The following is a 12427-nucleotide window of genomic DNA, read 5'->3' on the forward strand; positions in this document are numbered from 1 at the left end:
CAAACTGATGGAGGGATCAGTCTAGGCTGATAATTTTATCAGGAAGAGTCCCTTTTAAAGGACATGTTGTAAGGGTACCAAGCCTTGGGGCATGGGCGAGAAAGAAGCCTCTGACCTGAGCGTATGCTTTATGACCAAAAACCCCACCAAAGTTCTCCTGACACATGGGAATTTCACATATTCTTTAAAAATCTCTTTTGGACTGCTTGTATTTTCTTTTCTTTAGGGAAGTCTCGAATCTTAAATCTCAGGTATTTTACGTTTGTCAGCACATCCTAGTTGAAAACCATTCTGGTCTGAGCTAGGAAAAACTATATGACCTCAGGTTTAATTCTCTGTATTTCAGTTTCTCACTAGCAAAATTTGAGCCTCTCAGAAATATTTCAAGATTTTACTAAATTTTTATCAAGGAACAGCACATATAAACACAGGTACCAATTATAAACCTCTAAAATATCTGATAAATGCTTCCCAAATACTTGGTACTTCCTCTTTGCTTTAAAACAGTGCACTTCGTCTCTCTGGTCAAACATAAGAGTGATAAATGTAAAATGATATAAAAAAAAACAGGCACTGCAAAAATAGCCATTGGCCTAATCCTGCCTCTTCGCATAATACTGCCCAAATCAACCTAGACTGAGTAGGGCACCTTCCCAAAAGCCTATTCAGGGTTGAACCGCTGCCGCAGATCAGGTGCTAAGGATTGATGACTTCCCCACAATGCAGATGAAGAAAACAGCCTTGCTCAGAGTGACATGTGAATCAATGAACAAATTAGGATTAGAACCCAAACCAACTGGCCAACTTTTGTTTAATTGTAAAGTCAGTAGCAATTTGTATAAGATATAGTGTTCTTAACAAGTTTACATGGCTTCTTCTGGTCTTAAATGATTTTTCAGTTTTAATAAAAACATATAAGGAAATTTTCAATTTGTCATTGTGAAGGTTAGCTCAAATGTAAGAATATACCATACTTTTTTTGTTACTATAACTCAAAAGATATATGTTAAACTCTCCACACAGCAGAATAGATAGGGGCTGTAGAGAAGAGGCTGGACAGATTACCTAGTAATAGTAGCACCTCCAAATTACTGAGCATTTGGAAGGTGCAAAGCATTGAGATAAATTCTTAACATTCATTATTTCACTTGATTCTTACAACAACCTCATAAAGAAGTTTCTAGTAAATTACCAATAAAGAAATTTAGGATTAGAAAAGGACAAATAGAAATTTAGGATAAGAGAAGGACATTTTGAACAAGATCACATGCCTAGAAGTGTCACACTTGGGAAAAGAACACAGGTGGGCTGGCACTGGAGTCCGTGATGTTACATATACCTTATTAACATGTGAAAGAAAGACCGTATCACCCATCAAATTGACATGTGTATTTATTGCACAAATATCCCCTAGAACTGGGAGGTTATTATAATACAGGTGTACATTTGAGAAATGTATACAGAACAAGAAACAAGTATTTACATTTTATGTCTCCCACCATCTAAATAACTTAGAGAAAGCAGAACAGTCTTACAAGACATCTACCAAAGGACACATTGTGTAAATCTTTTTTTTTTCAAAAAGTGATCATCCCCAGTGTATGCCAATTGCAACAAAAGGAAATCTGTGCTAGTATGTTTATTGCACTTAACATTTTCAAACTCAAAATTAAGACATATTAATAAAAGCCAGGAATATTTCAAATCAAACCAATTAGTTTATATACAGGAAAAATTAGTTTTAAATCTATGATGTAAAAGATCCCTTTTTCACTTCCTGTTGCAACAAACATGTTTTTAAAATATATAACACATATCTGTACCGTAAGAAGTTGAAAAAATGATTTCAAACAGGCCAAAACTCTCTTCACATTCATCCTAATGACCACACTTTACAAAAGTAGCAGCTCATTCCTTGGGCTTTGTATAATGAAAGAATGACTATGATGAAGGAAGAAGAAATTACAGAAGAATTGGAAATTATAAAACTCAGGAATCCTATAAGGATTAATGATTCCATAAGAAACTATAGGCCTTTTCCTTCCAAGCAAAGCTTAGTTTTAAGAATAACAGTAGCATGAGCCATCTATTTATTAAAGACTAGATTTCCTAAATGGTAATTTATCGGAGATTTCAAAGATATCTCTGTGATAGGAGGACTGTGAATAGTTTGGTGATTAATTAAAAAAACACAAAAATAGACATTGTCTACCTGCTGCATATTCTGAACCACAATAAAAATGATATACAATGGCCCACACCTGATCTTTTCTCTATTATGAATTCTGCCAAAGGGATGTATTCACAGAATTCCAAACAACAGAAGAAAGAAGAATTTTTTTAATGAATGGAATAAAAAAATTATGCCAAAGAAAATATATCCATGAACACTTTTTTGACAGCAAGTCATCCATGGGAGACTCAGGTACTAGCTTGGACTGGCCGTTAGGACACAGGGGCCAAACTGCAGGCACACCAATTTCAGGTTTACATTCTATTAAAATAACCATTTCTTCTTAGTCTATTTGGAGATTCCTTTGATACATAAAGAGCAAGGCAAAATATTACCCAGTGCTATAAATTCAAGGTCAAAGACTAATAAACCACAGAAATTTTCCTAATCACTGAAAATTCTGAACACCAAGAATGGATGCATTTATACACTAAAAGTACTCAGTAACAGAATGAGCAAGTGGTCTTTTTTAAGCTAATAAACTAATTATGATGAAAATGGTTCATGAAAGCAGAAACCAGCTTCACTTCTAGAGTTAAAAGTATCTTAGACCAGATAAGTAAAGGATAAACTATAATGTAGTATTTCAAGTAAACTGAGGTAGTAGAGCATATTGAAAACTTTATCTACCCATCTTCCTATTTACATTAATTACTTACAAGAGTTTGGTTCCATATTAGCCTTTCTCACAAGCAACAAACACTCTACAGTATATACAAAAACAATAACAAATGAAAAGTTAAAATCTTTGAAAAAAATTAGCTTTTGGGAGGGAGGAGCTACTAGAGAAAAGAGAATAATTTTAAGAGTTAATGAGTTCTATTAGTGTAAACTGAAAATTATGAAGCACTGAAACAAATACTCAGTTCCTGTGAGTTCAAGAAGGGCCAATACCAAAAGCAAGGGCCTCGGCTACCTGAGCACTTTTAAATAGTATTATTTTTGCCAATGCTTTGGTGTAATTTTTAATTCTAATTTTAAGTTATTAAATTAGATGCAAACATGTAAATATTAACATTTTTAAGAATTGGCTTATACTTATAAACAAAACAAATGGTATAAAGTAGTATTCTTATTTTGGGAATCTATATACCTCAGCCTTAAAAAAAAAGATTTGCTTTACTTATATTTTAGGGTGTGTGAAACAGAAAAATCACCAGAAAGTAGTATTTCGACATCAGAGTCAATTAATACTAGTTTAAAATATTTTTTAAAAGTTGTGTTTACCAATCTCATATTTCTACCTCTGTTTTTTAAAAAAATAGATACATATGTACACTTGGATGGATAACATAACACAGATTTATATGCATTATTCTGAGTTTATTATAATTAACAAGCTGTTTAAAATACTTCAAGAAATACCTAGAAACTAGCTATTTTGAACTAAAAAACAAAACAAATAATCAAGGTTTTATAGATCTCTGTACCTTAGAAATAAAGAATTAAAACTAATGAAATGTCTATTTTGAGTAATTTAATCATGAGACATCTGTTGGTACTTATGAGCTGTGGCAACACTGTAGTGATCATATGAAATTCCTCAATTATTCATTTTGTAGAAATTTCTAAGTTACACTTTGGCTTCTTCAAATGCTTTTCCCCAAAATTATTTATGCTGCTTTTTAGTTTCACTTGGTTAAAAATCTACTGCCATCCAAAAGTCCAATCAAAAGGAAAAAGCCATCCAATGATCATACAATATGCACTGCAATGAAGGATACTCAGGCGACTGACTCATTTAGATGGATTCTAACAGAGGAAAATAAATGCCATAAATGCACGCTGTCACTGCTTCCTTGGTTTCTATTCAACTTTCCACGGAAGTTAATTTCTAACAGCCTTTATGTTAAAGGAGTATCTGAGCAACATACGGCGAGTGAGTGCTTGCTACAGCAGCCAGAAGAGGAAGATCACTGGATTCAATCCTGAAATTTAAAAAAAACAAAAAACAAAAACTAGTTCAGGTTTTCTGTACCCAGTACATGAGTCCTACAGGCAATGATGGCTACCTGTAAAGTCACTATATGTCAACAATCAAGGACCTAAGTAAGCTACCCTAGCCAAAAGGAAAAAGGGTAAGAGAACCGAAGAGAATGAAAGTTAGACATTTTTCAGCAAGTAAAAACCATAACTAAAGATTTTTTTAAAAGACAGGTTCTGAACCCAATGATAACAAAGTCATGGATTTAGAAAACCATCTCATTAATCTGCTGATAGACCATGCATCAGGGCAAGGGACAATGTCTAATAAATACTACACAGTATAATGACAGAATAATAGAGTGCACACATATTGTTTTGGATATAAGTGTGTCTACAACAAGATGTACTGGGAAGAAGTAATGGTAGCTTCTTAAAAATACATCCTACCACAAAAAATTTACCGGAAAAGAAAAATGGCCATTAGATACAGGAAAAGTTATGCAGACTTACTCATGGTTAGAGAATAAACCTGAATAAAATCCGACTTCATTTTTTAGCTAGTAGCTCAGCAAAGATTAAAAAATTTGGTTATAGTGAGTCATAGGAAGAGTAGGCTTCCCACTGTTTGTGAGAATTTATTCTGGTACTTTCTGGATAGCATTTACTATTACTATGTCAAAATAAATATCAGTATATCTATCAACAATTTAACACACATGCCCTTTAACCAAAAACTCTACTTCAAAGAATTTATCCTACAGACTTCAAAGATTTATATTTATTCCAGTGTTGATCTGTAACAGCAAAAAACTGAAAATAATCTAAATTCCACCAAATAATGGAATGCAATACAGTCATTAAAAATGATATAGATCAGTAATGTGCACTATGTGCTTTAATGAACATTCAAGATATATTAAAAGGCAAGCTGCACAATGATAGAGTACATATATTTTAAAAATGCTGTAAGAAGAAACAATCCATTAACAGTGTGTGGATGAGGACTGGAAGTTGGGGAGAAGACAATACAACTCACTTTTCATTTTATAACAAAATGCACTGTACACTTTGGTTATATGTACATTACTTAGAAATTAGTTTAAATTTTTGAAAAGTAAAGGCATTATTGAGAATCATCTATTTTCACTCTCAATAAAGAATAACATTAATGAAAGAATTTAATTTGGCTTCAGACAGACAGTAGCCACTCACTGATGCTTCTAGCTTGTTTTATTCAACCAGCATTTCAAGAAACAATTCATACACACACACAAACACTTGTGAAAAGTCACCACAGAACATAAGGAAAGTGACCACAAAATACAATGAAAGAGGCTATACGATGCCTCTCACCAATTTCCTGTTCATCCTTCAGTAAGCATTTTAGATAACTAGCTTCTTCCTAGGAATAACTGCACAGTATAAAGGAATAATATATACACAGTGAGGAAGGAGTAACACTATTCAGATAACATACTTCTATCCAGAGTGCCGTTACTACAAACAGCTCATTTATATGGCAGGGCAGATGCTGGGAATGATGACTCTATAATATATTTAATAAATAAAAATGAATATTGACTGGTTTTTTTCTAATGCAAAAATTTAGATTTTAATTCACTTTTATCTGACTATATTCTCAACTTACTGGCACAAGAAACAATGCCTTTCAGATCACTGGAGGACAAGTATCTGCTTTTATATGGCATAGAGCAATCCAGATGACAACAATGTACAGCTTCTAACAAGGGGAAACACTTAAAAGGAAAAAAGGCAGTTCTGAAGAATATTCCTTGCCTAAATACAGTGCAATGAGAAACCAAAGCTAGGAAAGAAAACAGGAACATACCCTAGAACCACTCCCAGCTCCTTGACATGGACACGCATCTGCCCTCTCAGGTACTCAGACAGCATTTTGCTCTTGAAGTACAGCTCTTGTAACCGGTCTTCAAGATGCATTACACACTGCAGGTGGAAGGGAATCAAGAACCAGGTCAGAAAGTGCGTAGCTCTAAGAAATGGCAAATTCCAAAGCATGATATCTGACAATTCAATTATGTAGTTATTCCAACATAAACTACCATTTGGAGCACATTTTTAAAGCACGTGATTTTAGCCAAAGAAATGTACACTCTTTTCTAGCTCATATCAAAGATTTAGGTTCTACAGTTTTTTTTTCCTTAAACGTGGTAAACTACACATAAGATAAAATTTACTATTTTAAATATAAAATTAACCATTTTAACTGCACAACTGAGAAGCATTAACTACATTGGAAATGTTGTGCAACTATCACCACAATCCATATTTCAAATTTGGTAGATATGACTCTTACATAACACATTAGACATGTAATTTACATTGGAAAGGCCGCATTATCCTGTCAAGACCAAAAGAAAAAAGTCTGTAACGGCTCACAGAGAATGCTCTATAGTCCTCACTAGAAAAGAAATGTTTCTAAGCTGGCACATTAAAAACTGAAACATATACATTTTGTTTATTGTCAATTAACTTGCTCAATTTACTAAAATAAGTGATTTTTCATGTTAATTGATGCTATATATGTTTGAGGAAAAGACATGACAGTGCAGGTGTTAAAACACTAAATTCATGCAGAGTACTCCTTTCCAATGAAAATCAGCTGTTATAGCTCCTAAAAAAATCCATTTTCTTCTTGAAAAAACCACAAATGAATGGATTTCTTGGCACACTTAATGTTTTGTGGTGTATAGTTTGTGCTATAATGCACATGTAGGCTGAAAATGCCTTAAGTGAAGAATAAAATATTTACAAAATACATGTATATGATATAACTAATGTATATGTACATAGTTTATTACACATATATACATATGTAAAACACAAGTTACCATATTATCCGTTTTAAGGTATACAATTCAGTGGCATTAAATATTTTCACAATGTTGTGCACCACCATCACTATCCATTTCCAGAACTTTTTTTCATTACCCCAAGCAGAAACTCTGTACCCAGTACACAATATACCCCTCACTTCCTCCTTCCCCAGCCCCTGGTAACCTCTATCTACTTTCTGTTTTTATGAATGTGCCTGTTCTAGGTACCTCATATAAGTGGGACCATATAATATTTGTCCTTTTGTATTTTGCATATTTCACTTAGCATAATGTTTCAATCACGTATTACAACACATTTATTTATGATCATGAGTTATTTCCAATTTTTGCTACTGCAAATAATATTGCTGTGAACATTACAGTATAACTGTTTCAGTCCCTGCTTTCAGCTGTTTTGAGTATAAACCTAGAAGGAGACTTGCTGGATCACTTGACAGTACAGTGGTAAACTTTTTGAGGAACTGCCAAACTGTTTTCCACAGCAGCTGCACCATTTTACATTGACACCAGCAATGCACAGTGGTTCCAGATCCTCCACATCCTCACCAATACTCAGTTATTTTCGAGTCTTGTTTGCTTATATCCATCCTTATGGGTGTGAAGTGGTATCTCACTGTGGTTTCGATTTGCATTTTCCTAATGACTAATGATGTTGAACATCTTCTCAAGTGCCTACCGGCCATTTGTATATCTTCTTTAGAGAAATGTCTATTCAAGTCCTTTGCCTATTTTTCAATGAGTTGTTTCTTAGTTGTTGTTGCATTGCAGTTCTCTATATATTCTGGATAACAATTTCTTTTCAGATATATAATTAGCAAATATTTCCTCCTGTTCTGTGTTTTTTTTTTTTTTTCACTCCGTTGACAATGTCCTTTGGTATATAACACTTTTTAATTTGATGAAGTCCCAATTTATCTGTTTTACTTTTACTGTTGCCTGCGCTTATTTACTTAATTTTAAAATTAATTTATTTCTTATTGAAGTAGAGTCAATTTATATACAATGTTGTGTCAACTTCTGGTGTACAGCATTATGTTTCAGTCATACATGTACATACATATATTCATTTTCATATTTTTTCATTATAGGTTACTGCCTGTGCTTTTGATGTCAATTCCAAGGAATTACTGCCAAATCCAATATCATGAAGATTATCCCCTATGTTTTCTTCAGAGTTTTGTAGTTTTAGTACTTAAGTTTAGGTTTGTTTAAGTTTACATTTAAGTCTGAGTTCATTTTTGTATATGGTATAAAGGAAGGATTCAATTTCATTCTTCTGCATGTGGATATTCAGTTTTCCAGCATGATTTGTTGAAAAGACTCCTTTCCCCTTTGAATAGTCCTGGCTTTCCTGTCCAAAACATCAACTGACCATATTTGTGAGGGTTTATTTGGGGGATGCTATATTCTGTTGGTCTGTGTCTATCCTTATGCTAGTACCACACTATTTTGATTATTGTCACTCTGTAAGCTTTGAAATTAGGAGGCGGGAGTCCAACTTCATACTTGGTATCATCTTAAAAACACCAAGTCTTCCAATCTATGAACATAAGATGTCTTTTCATCTATTTATGTCTTTAATTTCTCTCAGAGATATTTTGCAGTTTTCAGTGTACAAGTCTTTTGCCTCCTTTGTTAAATTTATTCCTAAGTAATTTATTCTTTGCATGCTATTAAGTGCTTATTAAATTAAGTGCTTCCTTAATTTCCTCTTCAGGCTGTTCATTCCTAGCATATGGAAATGCAAATATCTTTGTGTGCTGATTTGTTATCTTGCAACTTAGCTGAATTCATTTATTAGCTGTGTCGGGTTTTTTTGGTGGAATCTTTAAGTTTTCTTCATATAAGATCATATCTGCAAGAAGAGATAATTTTACTTCTTCCTTTCCAATCTGGATGCCTTTTGTTTCTTCTTTCTTAACAGCCCTGCTAGGATTTTCTTTCTTTCTTTTTTTAACATTTTTTATTGAGTTATAATGCTAGGAGACTTTCTAATACTATGTTGAAGAAAAGTGGTGAGAGTGAGCATCCAGTGTCTTGTCCCTGTTCTTACAGGTAAACCTTCAGTCTTTCACCACTGAGTATAATGTCAGTTGTGGGTTTGTCATATCTGATGTTTACCATGTTTGTCTCTACAAAGGTTTTTAACTATGCTATATTATGGTTCTCCTAACAAGAAAAAGAAAGAACCCTGAAAACTGGAAATGGTGTGTTCAGTGAGAGGTTACCAGTGTTACAAAGAGGGATCATTCAAAGTCTTGACATGATAATGAGGATCTAGAATGCGCTGACATTCTGCACAACGCTTGGGGATGTTGTATGTCCATACCTTACATGATACTAAGTCAGGCACTAAGTTCTGGCTGCTGAAATCACAGACTATATTCACATATACACATCCCTTTCTGTCTTAGTCAGCTTGAGCTGCCATAATAAAATACCAGACTCAATTGCTTAAATAACAGAATTATTTTCTCACAGTTCTGGAGGCTCAAAGTCTGGGATCAGGGTGCCCATATGGCTGAGTTTCAGTGAGAACTCTCTTCCTGGCTGGTAGATGGCTGCCTCCTCTCTGTGTCCTCACATGGTGGAGAGAGTACAATCTTTCTCTTCCTCTTTCACAAGGCCACTAATTCCATCATGGGAGTCCCTCTCTCATGGCCTAATCTAACCCTATTTACCTTCCCAAGGCCCAACTCCAAATATGTTACACTGGGGAGTTATGGTTTCAACACACTGATTTTAGGGGAACACGTTCAGTCCATAACCCTTTCTTTCAGGAAAACAATGATGAAGCTAACAGTGGTATTCCATGTAGGCACAAATTATTAATTCAAGTCTTACACATACTTACAAAATTTGGAGACAAGTTATGTTTATATAGCTGAAGAGTGGAATGAAGCAGATTGGAAACAAGACTGGAAACCAATACTTCCTTTCCCAGTTTATTGTCTGTCATTCGTCTCTGGCTACTGGCCACTTGAACAGTCCATTTATCCATATCTGCTATAATACAGACAGCTTCTGCTATTGGTTCATCCAATACTGGATGCTGGAAAACAAAGAATTAATCTTAAAATAAAGTTTTCTAAGATAATGTTAATGAAATGAGGCAAGGAGAGACACTAAACAAAAACAGAAAAAAAAAAAATACAAAATTCTGAGAGCTGCTGCCAAAGAATCCTTAACAGTGGAGAATGAAATAGTAAAGTAACTCAATAACAAACACCCTTAGATATCTTACAGAAATCATCATAGGTAGCAAATCATTACCAGAACTCTGTATCCTTTAATCTAGAATTTAACTTTCACCAGTCTTTTGATTATTCATTCATTCGTTCATGCCACAAGTTTGTTGAGTACTAGCTATGTACAAGGAAACTGAAAGAAAATGTTTTTACCTTGAAAGAGCTAAATATTTTTAAAACAGATAAGACAGGAATTCACATGAACAAGTCAATGATAAGATTCTGTGCTAACTATCCTAGCCTGTCAGGCATTAATTAATCCCATTTACCACTGAATAAAATACCTAGGAATAAACCTATCTAATGAGGTAAAGGACCTGTACTCCAAAAACTATAATATACTGATGAAAGAAATCAAAGGTGACATAAATAGATGAAAGATATACAGTGTTCTTGGACTGGAATAATCAATATTGTTAAAATGGCCATACTACCAAAGGTAATATACAGATTCGATGCAATCCCTATCAAATTATCAATGACATTTTTCACAGAGCTGGAATGAAAGAAAAATGTTAAAATCTGTATGGAACACAAAAGACCCCAGATAGCCAAAATAGTCTTGAAAAAGGAGAACAGAGCTGAGGGAAATCATGCTCCTTGACTTCAGACTATACTACAAAGCTACCATAATCAAAACAGTATGGTACTGGCACAAAAACAGACATACAGATCAACAGTACAGGACAGAAAGTCCAGAAATAATTGCACACATTTATAGTCAATTAATCTATGACAAAGAAGGCAAGAATATACAATGGAGAAAAGACAGTCTCTTCAATAAGTGATGCTGGGAAAACTAGACAGCTACCTGTAAAAGACTGAAATTAGAACATTCTCTAACACTATATACAGAAAATAAACTCAAAATGGATTAAAGATCTAAATGTAACACCAGATACCGTAAGTCTCCTATTCCTAGAGGAATACATAGGCAGAACACTCTTTGACATAAATCAAAGCAATATTTTTTTAGAACCAACTCCTAGAGTAATGGAAATAAGAGCAAAAGTAATACATTGGGATCTAATTAAACTTACAAGCTTTTGCATCAACAAAATGAAAAGACAACCTACAGAATGGGAGAAAATATTTGCAAATGATGTACCCAACAAGGGACTAGTTTCCAAAATATACAAATATCTCATACAGCTTAACATCAAAAAAAAAGCAACTCAATCAAAAAATGGGCAGAAGATCTAAATAGACATCTCTCCAAAGAAGACATACAGATGGCCAACAAGCACATGAAAAGATGCTCAACATCACTAATTGTTAGAGAAATGCAAGTCAAAACTACAATGAGATATCACCTCTCACCAGTCAGAATGGTCACATCATTAAACAGTTCACAAATTATAAATGCCGGACAGGGTGTGGAGAAAAAGGAACCCTCCTACACTGTTGATGGGAATGTAAATTGGTGCCGCCACTATGGAGGACAGTATAAAGATTCCTCAAAAAACTAAAAATAGATTCACTATATGATCCAGCAATCCCACTCCTGGGCATATATCTGGAGGAAAATATAATTCAGAAAGACACAAGCACCCCAGTGTTCACCGCAGCATTATTTACAATAGCCAAGACATGGAAATAACCCAAATGTCCATCAACAGATGACTGGATAAAGATTTGGGGGGGGGGGTGCGCGCACACACACACACACACACACACACGAATACTACTCAGCCATAAAAAAGAATAAAATAACGCCATTTGCAGCAACATGGATGGATCTGGAGACTGTCAGAATATCTGAAGTGAAGAAAGAAAGAGAAAGAAAAATACCATATGATATCACTTATATGTGGAATCTAAAAAAAAAATGTATCTACAAAACAGAAACAGACTCACAGTCATAGAGAACAAACTTATGGCTTGGTTAAAGGTGGGTAAAAGGGGTGGGAAGGGATAAATTGGGAATTCGAAATTTGCACCAGTTGGTGAGTGATGGAAATGTTATAGCTACCTTGACTGTGGTGGTGGTTTCATTGGTGTATATACATCTATCAAAATTCATCAGATTGTACATGTGAAGTATGTGTGGTTTACTGTACAGGAATCATACCACAATATATGTGTTAAAAATAAAATAAAAATAAAAATAGTAAGTGTATAAATATGAGAAAGAAGCAGTAAAT

At 34.1% G+C, this 12427-nt stretch overlaps 1 protein-coding gene across 2 annotated transcripts in view; it reads right to left on the reverse strand.

Moving 5' to 3' along the window:
• Positions 1 to 1374: 1374 nt before the first annotated feature.
• Positions 1375 to 12427, reverse strand: part of FNIP1 (folliculin interacting protein 1) — a 111723-nt gene continuing 100670 nt past the window's right edge. For both annotated transcript variants that reach the window (XM_010971577.3, XM_010971576.3), the window contains 3 exons: positions 9890 to 10087; positions 6009 to 6124; positions 1375 to 4161 (listed from right to left, as the gene is read on the reverse strand). In XM_010971577.3, coding sequence (XP_010969879.2) covers positions 4083 to 4161; positions 6009 to 6124; positions 9890 to 10087 — 393 coding nt within the window. In that variant the 3' untranslated portion in view covers positions 1375 to 4082. The remainder of the gene's footprint in view (positions 4162 to 6008; positions 6125 to 9889; positions 10088 to 12427) is intronic.

This window comes from Camelus bactrianus, chromosome 3 (genome assembly GCF_048773025.1).
Source record: "Camelus bactrianus isolate YW-2024 breed Bactrian camel chromosome 3, ASM4877302v1, whole genome shotgun sequence".
NCBI lineage: Eukaryota > Metazoa > Chordata > Mammalia > Artiodactyla > Camelidae > Camelus > Camelus bactrianus.